Genomic DNA, 17,712 nt, shown 5'->3' with positions numbered 1-17,712 from the left:
TATGGTGATGCAAATTAGTATTTGTAGGTTTAAGGACCTGAGATCTTTCCCCTTTTACACTAAATACACTACATGCATAAGAAATAATCATTGCTGAGGCAAGTTCTCAGCTTTCTTCAAGGATTCTTTCTAGATCCACCTGACATTTCCTTTGCTAAAACATGGCTTTTAGCTCAGCAACTGATGCTCTTGCATGAGTGAACCCTCTCCTCTGCTGGCAGCTGGGTTTTGGTCAATTGGTTTGACCACTTGTGTTAAATATGATGCAACACAGTATGACAAATGCAAGCGAACATCAGGGTGAAGCGTGATGGAAATGCTGCATCCCAGCTGACAGGTCAGTGGGAGGGAGAGGAATTATTTGCCCTGGTAACAGCACATGGAAAAGCAGAAGCAGGGGGTAGGATACATTTGCAAACATCTCGTGTCCCCTAAACTTTTTTACAGCCCCTCATTAGGCTTTGCAACATCCTGAAGTAGACAATTATTACCACATTCATTTTCTGTCTTTCCCCTCTTTCAAGAAGCTGGGGAAGGAACCAGAAGACCTGACTGTGGATGTATTAACTTCCCACTATCATGTCAGCAAGACCCCATGTACCATGCACTTCCCACTGGCAAGGAAAGAAAGGTTAAAACCTTGTATGACAGGTTAACAGCATGATTTGCAGCAGCAGCTTAAATAAATGGTTGCAGGCATGAAAGACTAGCAGGCAGCTAATCCTTTAAAGACTTAAGAGCAGCTACTACTTCAGTCCAAGTAAATATTTCAAAACAAAATTAATTAGTGGTGACTGGTAGGTTTTTTTGCCTCTTTTAACAGCCCAGGCTGAAATAGTGATTCTTCCACAGAACTTATGCTTTCAGTGCCAAAACTGCTATTTCACGGGAGCAGAAAGAGTCCTCTCAAAGAAGATTCATCACAGCAGTTTTGTTCCTTACTGTAATTGCAGCCGAACTGGAAGAGCTGTACATGAGTCTCATAGGTCTGTGATGCTGTCAGAGGGGCGAGCTCTAAGAGCAGCCCGTATGCTGCTCCAGAGCTGGAGGACAGCATCGCAGCTCAGCATCCAACAGCAGTACAGTGTAGAGGAAGGAAACATTCACTTCCTGATTCTTGTGGTAAGATCTGTCCACTCAGGCCACAGAAAAAAACTCCTAATAACTGCATTACTTCCAATCAAAAGAAGTTTAACACCTTCCTAGACGTGGGTGACAGAGCATGGAAGGAAAGGCCTCAAGGTAACAAGTACACAGCCAGCACAACCCAAAATCTACCAGAGCCTGGAGAAGCAAAAAGTCAATGAAATAATTTGGAAACAACCATTTCTAATCCACAATTAGGCTTTTTTTTTTCCCTTGACCCTTGGCTCCATCTCAGAACAAAGCCAGTTCTCATGGGAGAGGGGAATCTGTCACAGCCTGCTGAAGTGTTTGGACAATTTTTAGTTAAATCCAGCATTCCTAAAAACCTCAAGCTGCTTTTGTATTAAGGAAGGAGACAGGAAATGCTGTGAACACACACATCCACATTTCACACAGGAAGCACAGAACACAGCATGCCAACGGCCTTGCAGCATGAAAGCATACCTGCGTCGAATGCAGAGCTCTAGGCAAAAGGCAAAGAACATTTCTTTCCTCCAGGTAGAGCAAGCAGAAGATGAAGGCAGAATTGCTGACTTCCTCAAGTTGGAGGAGGCAAACCAAAGGTCTTTGCTAGCTGCCAGGAGGCCAGAGAGACCCCAGGGGCAGGCAATTTGCACTTACCCTCTAACCTGATGAGCTGCAGCTCCAGAGTACAGCAATGAGGAGAGTGCCAAGGGAAAAGGCAGGATCAACCAAGGAGTCCCAGAAGCAGAGATCTTGCTGGGAGGAGCAGGACAGACACCTCAAGGGAAGGGCCAGGAGAAAGCTTTAGGAGTGGTTTAGGGAGAGGCAGAAGATATGAGAGGCAGTTGTATGAATGGGCTGATGCTTGGGACTTTTAAGGACGAGGCATGAGGGGGAGGAGTATGGAGAGAGCGTGGAGAAACTCGTTTAGGCCACAGCATAAGTGGAGCATAGCACAAATCTGATTAGAAGGGACAGGACTGTAGTGCCAAGTCATTTCTTCCTGCCCTGCAGGGTTCTGACGTCGTCTTTTATGCTAAGCAAAATCCACACTGCTCTGAGAGTAGCAGTATAGCACTGAGCCTCTCAGTGGCAAATGTTGCTGAATTTGGCTAATTGCAGTTGACAGAAAGAAGCAAACCCCGACCGCAGGGGCTGGTCTAAGTGTTCCTGCACGATGGGTACCAGAAAAGCACTAGAGATGCTGTTGCAGATTGTGCTGTTTGTTCAAACGAAGCATTTGGTTTATAGCTGTATTTATAGCATGGGGGTCATAGCCAGCGTGCTCCAAGTGAGTCATCACGTTCTCTCCCTCATCTCCACAGATGTTTCACACAACTTCTACTAAAATATTTTCAGGACTAAGATCAATAACCAGCTGGCCAGCTCAGCCCCCTTCCAACCACCCAGCTCTGCTGACAGTTCAACATCCAGCCAGGCCTTGAGGATGGGCTTATCAAAAGGGTAAGAGGAAATACAAATCACTGCTGAGAAAAGACTAACAAGGAGTTCAAAACTCAGATTTCCTCTTACTACGTCACCACAGGCTCTCTGCCCTTCCCATGAACCTCCATCAGCACAAGTACATGGAGAACCTCAGCAAGAACCATCAACAGTGATGCCAAGGAACATACACAGCATGTGGAAAGTTGCTACCTGGAGTACTTACACCGACTTTTCCAGGATCAGACTGCAGTGCTAGCAGCTGCTCCCCTGTAGAGGGAACACTGTCTTTTTACAAGGCTCTCTGTACGGACAGATGCAAAATCATGAGCCATATGATATTATATCATCAAAATAATAAGAACCACAACATTCTGGCTCTGCAAACCTTAAAACCAAAGAATTGCAAGACCCGGATAGGGGGATAAGCCCTTCAGGCTAGTCAAACACCTCACCACATGAAGCAACCGACAGCACACTGTCTGCCTCTTCTCTCAAGGGTTTATCAGAAGCATTTGTGCAATTCTTCTGAGAATTCTGCCTTTTCCTACTGGTCCTTGCCACTGCTGAGTTTATCTGCATCCCTTCTATTTTTGCCATGTGATAGAGCCCCTTTCAGGCAGGGGAGATCCTTCTACAGGATCTCTCAAAACAGGCATTAGCCATGACCTTGGAGATGCAGCCTTGGATGCGATGCTTCCTATAAACCCTCGCTGTCCCCAGCCTTGTCCAGTGCCCGAGCTGGCAGAGACCCTCACATTGCTTTTAGCAGCATCTTTGGGTGTGAAGCCTCTCCTGGAAGCCCACTGAGGTCCCTCAGCCAGCGTGTGGGCAGCAGGTTGACTCCTTAGCTCTACACTTGAATGTCACCCTTTGGTGCAAGCCTGCTGCCTGACTTCTCTTCTTGATGGAAACTGGCTGTGGGAAGTGTTAGAAAATTAGTTACACCAGCATCTTTGAGCCAGGAGCCACTGGTGGCCATCTCAGCTGGTGGCATTTGCACAACCAACAGTGGTAAGGAGCCTCCTGGAGAGGAGAGGAAGGGAACAGGCCCCATTCTGCCTCAGGGAGCACAATATGCTGTTAAAAATGAGCCACTGCAAATGAGGAGCTGAGAAAGAGCCATTTTGGACCCAGCAGCAGTTTCCAGGGCTTGCAGTTAATGTCTGCAGCTACCCAGCACTGTTTCCACTGCTACCTTGTTTGTTCTCCCCAGTTTATTCACCTAGGTGCTTCAACACTGCTTGTCTGTAAGGGGAGTTTCCTCTGATATGCTGCTGCTGCGGAGCTTTCATTAGCTTTGTTCAGTAAAATAAAGAGATTTACTTAAAATGAATCTTTGCTTTTATAAATATTACATGGGGGGGCAGAATTTCTCTGGGACTGCTGGTAGCTCAAAGGACTCTAGAATCACACTTCCACATGTCTTTCCAGCAACTTAATGGTATTATATTTAGTATGCAATCATACAGATACACCATATAGCAGCAACAGAAGAACATCACTGAGGGTACATGAATTCAAGCACTCAAACTAGAGAAAAGCCTAAGATCTGGGTGCCTGTTCTTTCTACAGAGCTTCTGTGCATAATAATACCCCATCAAGCTCTATAAATGCTGACTATTTTTTCTCTGAGACAGCTGCCTTGCCGAGTGCCCAGAATGGATGATGCTCAATAAAGGAAATAGCTATTCAGTATTATCCTCATTCATCAGTGTTCGGCCAGCGCCTTATTTGTCATTCAAGCCCTGCTCTAGAACCAGAAACTTCTTCACAGGCATTTTCCTATTACCCTCCCCACTGCAGTGAGTCAGGCTGTTCTCTCCAAACCCACAACAGCCATGATTTTACAGAAGGGGAACTGAGGAGCAGAGTCATTAACTGTGGGGTTTGGCAGCAGCATCTGGCACCCAGGGTCAAGGGAAGGATACAGCTACACAGTCGGGGAGTTCAGGGACGGCAAAGGAGCCAAGCCAGCCACACAAATCATGCATGCAGGTCCACAGCGTGGCAGGAGTGGGAGGAAAATTAAAAAGATCCTATTGTAATGTATCAGCACAGAGGCACGGAAACAACAGCCCCATTTGGGAAGAAAGCTTCGTCGTTATGTAATGTTTTAACAACTAAAAGAGCTGACAAGCACCAATTACACTCAAAGCTACACCAGAACAGCACCACTGCTACCTATGGACCAGGCTCAGAGAAACAAAACATTTGCAGTAAAATCTTCCAATCTCTTGAAATAAATGTAAACTCAAGCTATTTTGCAAGAGAAAACTGAACCCTGGCTATTAGCTACATTACAGCTAAACAATTAACAGATATTTGAATATCTAGAGACATGCTCTGGAGGAAAACCATGCTTAGAATGCAATGTGTCAATGCAAAGAATGAAGTCATTTGGATCTACGTTTTTCCAGCAGTCAACATACCTTATTTTTTTTCCCCCAGAAGTATCTTTTTTTCCAAATTAGATATAAAACAATCCCTGCAGAGAGGAAAATTTCCCTGTGGCCATCCCTCATACAGACAGCCCTGGGAGCATTAGGGCAGGCACTGTGCTGCCTGAGAACTTTGCTTCTGTCAAATAAAAAATAAGTTAATTAATTGCCTTTCCACCAGAAATGTCAGCATGTTCTTCTCTTGTCCCCTACATTTACTACTTATCCTCCTTAGTCAGCTCAGGGTTCCCAGCCTTCTACATCGTATCAGCCCCACTTGAAAACATCTTCTCCCTCCCCCTTTTCTTCTTCTATCTAAACTTCCTTTTCGCTTCCTCTCCCCTTTCCCAAAAACTAAACTAACCCACATTCTTAGCCCCTAATAGAGGCTGATTCATGGTTTTACGTCAGCAGCCACTCTCCTGGCCAGACCCAGCTTTAATTGACACATTTCAGCTGCTGCCAAGCAGTACGTGACAACATCTGGGAAGCAGGGCTGCCATCAGCCCAGGGGCTGGCGGCAGCAGGAGCGTGAGACAGGCGAGGGCTGGCGTGACGCAGCAGCGTGGGGGAGAACGTGCATAGCTGCGGCCTCCAGGGATGGCAAGGGAGATCCTGAACTCGGGTATTCCTCAGAGTGCAACACCGGGGCACCTGCAGACCAATTAAGTCAAACAAGGGAAGAGATGCAAGTTAAAGATCTTGGCTCAGGCTTTAATCTAGGGTTTATCTAGAACACTGGAGGAGATAAAAGGCAATTTTAAGAGTACTTTCAGAGTAAGGCATTCACAAAGTCACCGAATCAGAATCCTCTGGGTTGGAAAAGCCCTTGCAGCTCCTCCAGCCCAACCATGACCCTCCCCCTGACCGTTCCCAACTGCCCCAGATCCCTCAGCGCTGGCTCAGCCCGACTCTTCAACCCCTCCAGGGATCCCGGGGACTCCCCCCCTGCCCTGGGCAGCCCATTCCAACGCCCAACAGCCCCTTCTGCACAGAAATCCTTCCTCAGAGCCAGCCTGACCCTGCCCTGGGCAGCTTGAGGCCATTCCCTCGGGGCCTGGCGCTGGCTCCTTGGCTCCAGACTCATCCCCCCTCTCTGCCCCCTCCTGGCAGGGAGCTGTAGAGCATCCAGCACTGTTCTCAGTATCTCCATGGACCTGCTCTGCATTAACAGTGATACACGCATGACCCTCTTCCTTTCAAAAGTGTTCAGTCCACATGAGGCACACCTGACAATTCTGGAGTACCAGCACCAGCCTGCAAGCCATATTCAGTCACTGCTCCTGCTACATCACACAACAAAAGGAACTGGATACTTGGACCCTGATGCAAAGCAATTAGGAGTCTGGGGTCTTTGTACATGAGGTTCAAAAGGCAAATCCTGACCTTCTGGAGAAGCACGTTTTCCTGCCACACCCTGGGCACTCTGGATTGCTGCACTACAGAGGGTAATCCCAGCTCTGCCCCAAAGCCAGCCAAGGGTCCTGGAGAGCAGATGGAGCCATTCCAAAGCTGCTGGCTCAGCAAAGCCTAATGCTGATTGGAGCAACTACATTAGCAATGGGAAACAGGAGGCAACAGCAGATTCAGCTAAAGCCTTAATCTGGTTGTCCAGCACAGTTTTTAGGCCATACATCTGTGAATGTGAAAAAAACAAACTTATGATTTGTACACAGAATATAGTGACGTTTATTCATATTAAATACATCTCCTTGCATCACTACTTGTCACATACTTGTTCTCCAGGACACTGAGTTCATTCCCACTTCAGGAGACAGACGGTTTTTACTTTACATAAAATAGAGCTACCAATCTGTTTTCCCTGAAGAACATATCACTGAAGCTAGCAAAACAATACACATGGGATTTATTCAGTACAAACTATACAGAGATTTCCATTTTACTGGTCTAGGGAGTTATGCACAGCATATTATCTAGACAAGGACAAAATGATTCCAAATAGACAGATGGAATTCAGGTGTCTCCAATATCCACACTAATCAAACTCAAGATTTTTTGGTATTTAGACACTTGACTGCTGATCCAGATTCCAATTCTTCTCCCTGTGTCCATTTGGTTTAAAATAATAAGCAAAATCCAACAACAGTCCTTTTCAAGGATAAGCAGATTTTACCAAAAGTAACAGTGGCATGGGAAAAAACTTGCTTCTGAAGCATTTGCTGAGTAAATAAACCTGGTCAGTCTGGCAAGAGCTGTATAGCAAATGCACTACGTGTAAGTTATTTCATGCAAGCACAGTTTTCCCCCTATTGTATGTATCTGACTCGTATTACTCCAGACAAGCACAGGACAAGTAGATTGGAAGCATTTCTGATGGACAGAGAAGAAAAGGAGAATTTAACTATGGTGTTTGTCTGCAAAAGTAAACCCAATGATAACCACAATCTCACTGAAACCGAAAATAAACACTACAACACAGTTAGAAAAAACAAAATATCTTTACTGCTGAAACTGGCTCACCTATTTTTGGAAAATTGTTAGAATTGCCTTGCCCAAGAAGAACTTCCTACAAGCAACCAGCATTATGTGACCGAAAAGAGGAAAAATACAATAAATCACATGTTCTTCCCACCTAATGTTGCAATCCTTTTGGTCAGTTCTGTGTTCAAGCCCCCATCCCACAACTGAAAAACCTCCATCACCTTAAAACCAGGAACTGGAATCTTGTGACTGCTATACTTCATCTAGAATCTTACAGGTCCCCTCAGATATCCAGCATAACTAACAGTGCTTACCACCAACCTAATTAGAATGCAATTAAATACATTGTTCAATCATCAAAATCCGGGATATCATCATAGGAATAGCCCCGATAGCCTTTGGAAGCGTAGTATGCGATGCGCAGGTGGTAGAAGCCTGGGAGAAACACAAGGATCCCAATGATGAGCACGGGGATAGCACGGTCCGTTCCCTGCAGAAGAGAAATTCAAGTGTAGTAAGCAGAGATCTGTATGGGGGAGTCTTTCCTTTTTCTTCAGTCCTGCCTCAACTATTCATCCCTAAGGCTTGGCTAGCTGATGAAAATTAAAAAAAAATTCATCTTAAATCAGAAATATCTCAGTTTTCTTCAGGCTGAGCACTAAGTTCTCTCCTTGGCATCTCCTCCTTTCTACAGGAAACCCTCAACTGAATTCCTCCTTTGGATAGGGGTGGGTCCGAGCACTAATCACAAAGCTGCCAGCCACAGGCTGGGTGCTGCACACTTGGCCAAAAGTGAGCTTGCCTGGACTGCTTCTGATACTGCCAAACTGCTGCTGTTGCCACAATGATAAGTAGCAGCTGCCAACCGTAAAGCAACTCCATTCAGCACAAGGTAAAAGAAGAAGTGTGCCACAGAGGAGCACCAAGTCAGCTGCAAACAACAGATCCACTTTCAGTGGATCATAAATACAGAGAGATGAGAGAAGTGGTGCTGTGTCCTATATAGTGGTCTGGTATCTCCTACATTATCTTCACTAGAAGAGTGATGATCCCTGCATGAAGTTTTTCCAGGACAGCAAGCTGACCTCTGCAGGGAGGTAGCATTAAAATGCAACCATACGCCAGGGAAGACACAGAAACTCAGCCCTCCCTGGCAGATCTCCAATCCAGCTATGAACCTGCTCCAGACTTGCTAAGTGAAGACAGGGCTCTCTGAAGACAGAGAAACAGGGCTGTCAGACACCAGCAGGGCAGTGGAGGGGATTATTTTCTGGCTTCCAGGCCTTTTGCTCTGAATTTCTACACTGAACACGACAGTTCATGGCAGGCTTTGAGGAATGGACAACACAAAACTCTTAGCAGAAAGGTAATCAAACCACTTACGCCTTTGCTAATGTATCCTGCCAAGAGGAGGGCGCCTATGATAATGAGGAAGGTCCCGATCATGAAGAGAACAATAGCCAGTGCAATTGCCTTGTAGGGGATTTTTGGTGGGCTCTTCTTAAACTGAATGGAAAAAACCCCAAATATTAAACAGTTTCACTCAGCACAGTTCCCCTCCCACCACAGCAGAGACAAATCCCACAGGTAGCAGCGATGACATGGGACAAGCCGTCACAGCAGCTCCGCAGTGGAACCTCCCGCAGGAACCCTCCCCATGGAGATGCTGAACCAGCATTTACACCCCTTGCTTCCAGATCTGCCCTGATTTTCACCTCCCTCCAAAGAAATGCATCTGATGCTACTAAACCAATCTTGTTTCCAGTGAAGCTCTACAGACTTTCTGGAAAAGAAGGGCTGAAGTGGTGGCTTGCAGCCACCTGTGGACCTTTGAGGCTGCTCTGCTGGGCATGAACAGAACAGCAGCCTCCCGTGCACATGTACAGCTGTAGCAGCCTTTCTTAGTAGTTTACAGTCAAAGCAGCAGCAGAAAGAGGTTTTCTTCCCCACTTTTTACCTGCAGGTCAATATATCCATCATCAGTGCTGGAGAGCTTGGAATATTTGACTTTGCTACTGGGAATCCCAGCAGTCAGATTCGTACGTGATGGCATCATTACAAGGAACCCTGGGCATCAGCTAGAACCTGGAAAGCAATAGCAAAAAAATAATCAGAGCAAACTAGATGACAGAGTCTGAGACATATAGATCAAGTTTCTTGAGAAACAAAGTTAAGCCTGTACTGAAAGGCATCTTTGTTTTTTCATAATTTTTTTTAAAGCTTCGTATTTATGCCTAAAATACAAAAGCATGACTACAGCTGCAATAGGGTTTGCCAATATTTGAAAGCAAAGTTAAACTAAGGTAGAACTTGTGTTTATAACAAGATAGAAATTCCAGAATAATATACAATCTATAAACCAGCTCTGGTTTTGCAAGATCACACTTCCAGCAGGGAGATGTCTGAGGTCCAGCTATTTCTAAACAGAGACACTAACAAATAAACCCAAACCAGAACTAAACAAAGCAGCTTTTCAACCAGCCGGATATTTTGCAATAGATCCGTTTTGCAAAAAAAAAAACCAACCCCACCACACTGAAAACTAGAATGAGGTGTAGCTGTCATTCCCGAGACAGCTCAAGTCATGACTCAGAAGGAACATGACAAGGGGATGGAGTGGTTAGTGGATGAGGTAAACTAAAAACCAGTGAGGAGCTAAAAAAGCACAGGTCACTTGTCCATCTAGCTGCAAGGGAGGCAGTGCTCAGGGTAGAGCTGTATTTAGTTACGCCAGAGCTGTACCCTGCAATTTCACCACGCCACAAAGCCAACTCTTGTTTTGCTGCCAGCAATGACAGTCCCAGGGAGAGGGGCAGGGCCAGCTTGTGTCTGCTCCTGGGAGCCCAACTTCTCAGAAGCTGAAGCCTGGATCCAGCCTGCCACATCCCTGCCGCACTGCAGAGCCACTTCAGAGGGCCTGACATCACCCAGCAGGACCTGTGCATTGGGAGTCTGCTCACCCATGGCCTTGAACCTGCACTGCAGCCCAGGGCTACGATTCCCAGACGTGAGGCAGACAACAGGCTTCCCACACAAATTCCATAGCTTTTTTATTTTCTGAGAATGTAAGGAATAAAGAAGTGCAAATCCCAACTGTTCCAACAGGAAGGGACAAAGATGCTTTTTCCATCCACAACACTATTTGGCACCTAAGGTAACTGCATCACCTCAAAATATTTAGTCCCCACTTGAACTGAAATCCTTTGTCTCTTGCCAATTGCTGGCACATTCCCCTGCCATCAGGTCTGTTCCCCCTGCAGTAAATTTGACTTCTATAAAAAAAGCCAGCACCCTCTGATCTTAAACCCCCTCAGCTATACCTTTAACATTTATTTTTTTTTCCCTATAGCAAAACCCAAGCACAGACAAAACACATTTCTAGCCCCAATCAATAACTGAAATATCACCCGCCCACAGGGTGGGAACACTCACATCCTCAGCTCTGTACACAACTGTTTTTCAGGTCACTACTCAAATACCCCCAAGGCCTCCCACATGCCCATGCAGGAGGGGAGGAAGCCAAAAGAAAATCAGCACATCTGAAATGTGTCGGATTTCCTGCTTCTGCCCCATTTTACTCTTATGGACCAGAGGGCTTCTTACTAACTGCCTCAGTATTTACCAGGTTATTCCTAGTGGCTTCCTAGGAATTATTTCCAATTTACAGCTGCAAAAATGGTCCAGCCCTTCCCATTAGCTGCTTATCAAGAAGAAAGCAGCTAGTAGGGATAAATGTAAAAAAAATATTCAGACCACATATTTAAGGTCCAGGTTCAAGTCCACTAAGTTTCACTCGCCTTGTGCCCTACATTGGTTTAAGATCTTTAAGAGGCAAATAAATGGTGAATCATGCTGATAATTGAAGTTTCCTAACACAACGCGCTACAGTCCTGTTTTCAACAGCCCGAGCCCGCACTGCCTGGGGGAAGGCTTCCAGCAGAGCGCAGGCTCACAAGAGGAGCTTGCCAGTAACTGCAAACATGGCACTTCGAGCCAAAATCCTGTCTATCCCCTAAATAAAAACAATATATTTTTTCTACGCAGGAATAAGGAAGGGGAATGTCATTTCTCGCCCTTTCGAGAGCTCAAACCTCACACCTAACACGACACGAACACACCCGACTCCCCTCCTCCAGCCCTGAAATGGTTTCTCTGCTGCTCAACAGGAAATTCACAACGTGTCTGGGAACTCCCCAAAACTGCAGGTGCACCCCCTGCCTCCGACAGCTTCAAACTATTAATACTAAACACACACAAAGGCTGTTACCTACTATTTGCGCTGCTGGTCAAACCCATCTCCCCCGCTGTCGCTTCGCTTCCGCACTGCCCCGGCCGCAGAACAACCCAGGAAGTTTATTCCTGATGACAGCGATTTCCTTCCAGGTTAGAGCAGCAGCCTCTGCCTGGCTCAGCGCCGCTGGGTTATTTTCAGGCTCACACTCCGGATTAACAAATGGAATTAGTGTCCTTGGGCCGGCTGGCATGAACCGTGTTCTGGTCACCCAGGCCCACGTCATGCGAGACCCACCGGAGCTCATCTGGCATCTCAGGGCTGGATCTGTAGATGGTTTATAAAACAGCATGTTTGTACGCATCACCCCTACACATACTTTAAAATAAAGTCTATTTCCTAAAGGAAAATCTGGACATAATTAAACTGTCAGACACAGCACTGCCCTCCATTAGGGCCAAGTATGTGACAGACAAGCTCTTGCCAGGAAATTTCTAGCACCTGGAACAGTATTAACCCATCAGATGAAACACAGCTGGGGATCCACTTCCTCCAACTGCTCCAAACAAGGAAACTGCAGGAATTGCCATGGCTCCAGTAAATTAATAAAACATGCACTGGATTTAGACCCTGAAAAACCCAGTCTCCTTAAGTTTTAAGGAATTCTCCCTCCCTCTTATTTCTTTTCTCCTTGGTGAGAAAGGCTAAACTTCAAAAGTTTACCCTCTCAAACATGGAGAAACTTTACTAAGCCTCTCCCACTTTTTTTTTAGGGGACATCTTAATTTTCAGTGTTTGGGTAGGGCAATAGCAAAGTAAACATTCAGCAGCTTTAAGGACTTACACAGAAAGCAGCCAGTACACAAGTGCGTAGGTACTAACGTTAAAGGAAGTTTCTTACATGAGGCTCCTCAATTTTGTCATCACAGCTGTAAAAAACCAAATAATTTAGCTTATTTTTCCAGTGTGTTTACAAGTAGAATAGCATAAATAAGGGTTTGGTAATCCCCACTACAGGGGGTTGCACCAGAATTCGCTACAGTCTAGCCCAGCTTTACACAACTTGTTGAAACCCAGATTCCTTCCCTATTTCAGCATCACAAATCTTTTGATTCTTTGCTGAAGCACATTACTTGCCTGTGGGCACCCGTGACTATCCCATTTGAGAGGCATCCTCTTTGGAGTGAAAAAAGCCTCTTGGTTATCCAAGGTATCCACTACTACTGTTCTGGGCAACTGATGAAAACCTTTAGGACAGCTCGGCCAGATTTTACATCCAAGATGTTTTCTTAAAAAGGTATTGAATTAATCAGCAAGCTAAGAAAGTTCAAGAGAATAAAATGGGGTATGCTCTGGAGACACAAGAGAAAGCTCAACATGGGAACTGAAAACCATGCAGGGAGCGGTCTGCATCACAGAAGGAAGCCTCAGCCTAAACCATTTCTACTGATAGAGTAGTGCTACTACCAACAAAGAATCGAAGGCAGAGGCATTAAATCCTGTCCCCCAGCTTCAAGTAGGGACAAGTTCCTATCACAACGGTAGCCACATCATTCTGACACAGCAGAATTTGTTTCTTAAATCAGTACTGCCACCTTGTGAAATTCTTCTGCTAAATCAGTTGGGTTTTCCAAGAGTCAAGTTTTCAGGCAGTTTATGCTCAAGATACTTTTATTGCCAACTAGCAGCAGGTACGTGGCCTCCTAAAAAATAGTAAGCACACCCAAGAGCACTCCAGAGCCTCTAAGTTCTACTTACCACACAGCACCGATCAAGCCAACTGAAGTGCTTTCTAGTGTTTCTTCATTTGTGAGTCAGCGGCATTGCTCAGGTTCCAGACCGGGTATTTACAGCTAGCTGGTAGCAGTCAGGAAGCAGAGAAGCACAGTAGCTGCCTGAAGCTGTTTTTCAAACCCTATTTTTCATGATCAAGCCTTCAGGGTGAAACATGCTGTAAACCATAGTTTTGTATCTTCACCAATAAAATGAACATGATCACAAATATCCTCGATTAGGACTGCTGGTGGCACAGGTGAGGGCAGTACACGTCAACAGAAGTGTGTAAGGTGGGAGACAAAGGCAGACAATGAATGCAACCTGCTGAGGAGCAGCTCAACATCAATAACTCAGAAAGAGCAGACCCTGACCCAGGAAGGGCTCACACAGTTCAGACCAAGCTGCTTGGTCACGGCTGCACCACAGCATGTGCCCACAACGCTCTCAGACTTCAAGAGCCAGGGACAGAGAGAGCTGCCAAAGCTGATCCATGAGCTAAGGAAAGCCTGTTCCACAATCCTCTGCTTAAAGGGAATGGCATCACAGAGCAATTAATTACTCAAACTAACCACACCCCTCCAATTAAACACATCTAAATGATCAGAGAAGCTGATAATTCCAGTGCAAAAGAGCATACACATGCCTGCTGCTGTGCCCCTGGAAAAGGAGCTAGGGTACAACATAGTTTTGACAAAGCATTGATTCATCCGTCCACATTTAAACAGGATAAAACCCACGAAATTACATTTTTTATTTCCATTTTCCAAGTTTCAGTCAGAATATCAGCTTTAAAAATAAATGAAGTAAGGTCAAATAAACTCACAGCATAACTGAACAGCAACTCTAGTCAACTACAGGTCCCCAAGTGAAACTTTGGGAAACATCATCTTTACTCAAGTTAAATATTGCACCCCTTCTCTAACACAAGTTGAAAGGAGTAAGATATTTCACCTTCAGACAGCATCTAAGATTACTGGAAGTACAGGACTAGACTAGAAAAATCAAAATTTCCTATTTCTAGAGACATCAGTATAGCAAAATAGTAAGTTGAAAAATATTTACAGAGATATCTACACAATATGCCTAACAGTGCTTATATAATGCTTCAATGCACTGAAATTGCTAACACCACCATCTCCTTCTTCAAGTCAGCTGTCTTCCCCGAAGAGCTCAGATCTCCCCCTCAGTCCTACTCCAATTAAGAGCCTTCTTGTTGGTCTTCAATCTTTGGAGCCAGGTAGTATTTTAAGTGTCCCATGTCAGCAATCTTGTACTCCACAACTGGGAAAAAGAAAAAACAGTATTCAGAAGGTTCTTCAGAGAAGCCATTCAGGGAGTTCTTAATGCAGTTCTAAGCTGGCAGGTTTCTACCAGATTTTTCAAGTAGAGCTGCTTCTACTTACCAAGAGGAACATCTGCAGACATGCTGAGTGTTACTGTAGGTGACAGGGGAGTGGCTTTGGTAAAAAAGTTCAAGTACCTCAGAGCAAAGGTCAATTGGACTGGCTCATTCATCTCTATTGTAACCTAGAAAACAATCAGCCAGGTTAGACATAAATCCAAGCTGCAGCAAGTTCACTCAATTCAGACAGCGCAAAGGCAGTCATGGCTACTCCCCACTCTGTTCTGCTGAGTGCTGCTTGCAGGCCCTTGGGGTAAGGGCCTAAAGCTGGCAACAATTTGCTAACCTATAAACTAGAGAAATGCACGATCCAATCACCCAGCTTTAGCCCCCAATAAGTCAGATAATTAGTCATATTCATAGAAACCTCAACAGTGAAGACCCCACAGCAACTGTGAATGCTTAACTTACAGCTTCTTCCTCTTTATCCACATTGCTGGTCTGTGACAGTTTGATGTTTCCATTGCCCAGCTCTCCATTAGCTGAAAATTTCACACCATCTTTTGCACAGGAGATGACAACTGCATCGCCAATGTGGCTGAGATCTCTACAGATGCGTGCGAATTCAGCAGAGGGCATTTTCACTACACAACTGTATTCTTGTTCCTGTGAATGAAGTGTCACAATTAAATTTCTACCAAGAATCCCAGTGTAGTCACTACACCTGTGTTTGTCCAGGCTTTCCAAAGGAACTTATGTTACAAGCTCAAAGTCCAAGTCTGGTGGGGATATAGGAAAGCACCCATTTCTAAGAGATAGTGTAGTCAGTCATTTGAGGTACTACTTACTGGAATTCCAAGCTGCTCCACGTCAAGATCCATTAATTTCATCTCATAATCAGAAACCTTTTCCTGATCTAAAGAAACAAAGGATAGTTTGACAAGGTGTTTCTGAGAAGTTATCATCCTGAATTTAAGTTTTATTCTTTTCCCCTCTGCCAAGCAAAAACACCTCAGTTGTGACAATAAGATCCACCTTGTTTAATTGGGGCTAGAAATCAGTAAGTGACCCAAAGAGGCTGTAACAGGACAGCAATTCACTAAGAGCATCTGCACATGGCTTTTCTTACGAAGAAAGCATTGGTCAACTTGACTAGGCTTACATCTCCAGACTGTTTGAAGTGTTTGATTACCAGGTGACCCTTCCCATTTCAGAAGTATTAATTGTCATTTCCTTCCCACCCTGCATCTATGTGATTTATGAAGACTACCTAAAAATATCACTGTAGTAAATCAGTGCCCAAATCTAACACTCACTTGGTGCTTCAAACACTAGAGCCAAGGTATCCGCATTGTCTTCTGCTCGGAGAGTGATGATATCTTCGTTTCCTGCACATTTCAGTATTTTGGACATGCTAAGGGAGGGAGAAAGGGGCGTTACTCACAGGATTACAAGCAGACAGAGCAGGAACACGCATCCCTTGCCTACTACAGGGTGAAAACAAGGCCGGCAAGAAGCAGCCAGCAGCTCAGCCGCGGCACACGGAGCTGTGCGGAAGGCGCAGAGCTGGGGCTCGGCCCCCCGCTCCGTCCCCCTCCCCGGGCGGCAGAGCGAGGGCCGGGCCGGGCGGCGAGGCGCCATGGCGGGCAGGGCTGGGCCTGCCCCGCTCCCCGCCACACTTTCCCGCCACGGCGCGCCGGCAGTGACGTCACCGCCGCCGCCGGAGCCCCCCGCGCGCCGCGAAAAACGGCGCGAGAGCTCTGAGAAGGGAGGGGGAAGGGCCGAGAGTCTCCAAACGCCGCCCGCCCGCCCGCCCCAAGACCCGCTCCCCCGCTACGACGAAGGCAAAGGCGGCCCCGCGCCCCACATCTTGCCCTCATCCCCCCCTTCCCCACGGCCCAGCGGCCCTCGCCTCCCCTCAGCGCCTCAGGCCCAGGCCCGGGCCCGCTCCCCCGCCGGGAGAGGCCCCGCCGCCCTCCGCACCTGGAGAGGTTGACGCCCATGGCGATGTTGCGGTCGCAGCGGTACGTGTCGAAGCCTTCGGAGCGCAGCGTGAGCTGCACCAGGGAGACGTGCGAGGAGTCCATGCTCTGCAGGCTGATGCCGCCCGAGCCCAGGTCCCAGCAGGCCTCGGTGATAAGGTCCTTGAGGGCCTCCAGCACCCGCTTGAGCACCGAGCCCTGCACCAGCCGCGCCTCGAACATTGTCGCAGCAGCACCCAACACCGATAACCCGCGGAGCGCCGCCGGCCGCCAAAAGCCGCGGCCCGCCAAGCGCCCCTTTTATATCCTCTTCCGCCCCGCCCAACGCCGCGCCGCAGCCAATCGCCAGCGGTCCTCGCCTCCCTCAGCGACACCCTATCTACGCTCACGTAACCGGACTCCGCTCCCTCCCCCCAGGCTCTCCGACCAATCCCGGCGCCGCTCCTGCCCTTAATCCTGCCCCTTAACCTGGCGGGAGCCAATCACCACGCGGGTTACACACTCCCAGTGGCGCGAGCCCGCGTCCCGCCTCGCCGTGCGGCGATGGCCGGCGGGGCCTAGCGGGAACGGCGGCGCCGGGAGGCCGCGCTCGCCCCGGGCCGGGCTGAGGGGGGGCTCTCTGCCCGCTGCAGCCCGTCCTCCGCCTGCAGCGCCGCGGTAGTGCCCCACCAGGGCCTGTCCGTAGGGACAGCTCGACGCGCCTCTCCTCAGGCGCCAGTTCCTGACAGGAACTCCAGGCCTGAGTGACAACCGCGACAGTCTCCTCTGGGAGACAAACCCGCCATGATTCTTCCCGCGCGCGGGCCTTTCCCGATCCCTCCCCCCGGCGGCAGCTACGCACTTGCGCCCACCCATGATGGCGCCGGCGGCCTCACATCCGGGTACACCTGGGCGGGGCCAGGGCGGGCAGGCCCCGCCCCTTCTCCCTCCCGCGCCGCGGATTGG

The 17,712-nt window shown here is 47.4% G+C and overlaps 2 protein-coding genes across 3 annotated transcripts; both read right to left on the bottom strand.

The window, feature by feature from the left end:
• Positions 1 to 6,659: 6,659 nt before the first annotated feature.
• On the bottom strand, positions 6,660 to 11,832 carry TMEM230 (transmembrane protein 230). Of its 2 annotated transcripts, none has more exons than XM_074928552.1 (4): positions 11,704 to 11,832; positions 9,394 to 9,521; positions 8,820 to 8,942; positions 6,660 to 7,926 (listed from the first exon to the last, which is right to left on the bottom strand). In XM_074928552.1, the coding sequence occupies exons 2-4, from the start codon at positions 9,490 to 9,492 to the stop codon at positions 7,786 to 7,788; spliced, it is 363 nt and encodes a 120-aa protein (XP_074784653.1). In that variant the 5' UTR covers positions 9,493 to 9,521; positions 11,704 to 11,832; the 3' UTR covers positions 6,660 to 7,785. The 2 variants fall into 2 exon arrangements, with proteins under 2 accessions (XP_074784653.1, XP_074784652.1); XM_074928551.1 differs by having other exon boundaries at positions 11,708 to 11,822.
• A 2,340-nt stretch (positions 11,833 to 14,172) lies between these two features.
• PCNA (proliferating cell nuclear antigen) lies at positions 14,173 to 17,066 on the bottom strand. The gene is made up of 6 exons (XM_074928550.1): positions 16,769 to 17,066; positions 16,102 to 16,199; positions 15,634 to 15,701; positions 15,257 to 15,451; positions 14,847 to 14,970; positions 14,173 to 14,724 (listed from the first exon to the last, which is right to left on the bottom strand). The coding sequence occupies exons 1-6, from the start codon at positions 16,987 to 16,989 to the stop codon at positions 14,642 to 14,644; spliced, it is 789 nt and encodes a 262-aa protein (XP_074784651.1). The 5' UTR covers positions 16,990 to 17,066; the 3' UTR covers positions 14,173 to 14,641.
• Positions 17,067 to 17,712: the final 646 nt, after the last annotated feature.

This window comes from Athene noctua, chromosome 28 (assembly GCF_965140245.1).
Source record: "Athene noctua chromosome 28, bAthNoc1.hap1.1, whole genome shotgun sequence".
NCBI classification, from domain to species: Eukaryota; Metazoa; Chordata; class Aves; order Strigiformes; family Strigidae; genus Athene; species Athene noctua.
This window is presented reverse-complemented; position numbering and strand designations above follow the sequence as displayed.

Coding starts and splice junctions, on each gene's coding strand:
- PCNA (XM_074928550.1), bottom strand. CDS start 16,989: ATGTTCGAGGCGCGGCTGGTGCAGGGCTCGGTGCTCAAGCGGGTGCTG. Junction 16,200..16,768: donor ATGGGCGTCAACCTCTCCAG/GTGCGGAGGGCG, acceptor TCCCTCCCTTAG/CATGTCCAAAATACTGAAAT. Junction 15,452..15,633: donor TGGAGCAGCTTGGAATTCCA/GTAAGTAGTACC, acceptor CTTCATTCACAG/GAACAAGAATACAGTTGTGT.
- TMEM230 (XM_074928552.1), bottom strand. CDS start 9,492: ATGATGCCATCACGTACGAATCTGACTGCTGGGATTCCCAGTAGCAAA. Junction 8,943..9,393: donor ATGGATATATTGACCTGCAG/GTAAAAAGTGGG, acceptor TTTTCCATTCAG/TTTAAGAAGAGCCCACCAAA. Junction 7,927..8,819: donor CAGGATACATTAGCAAAGGC/GTAAGTGGTTTG, acceptor TCTCTTCTGCAG/GGAACGGACCGTGCTATCCC.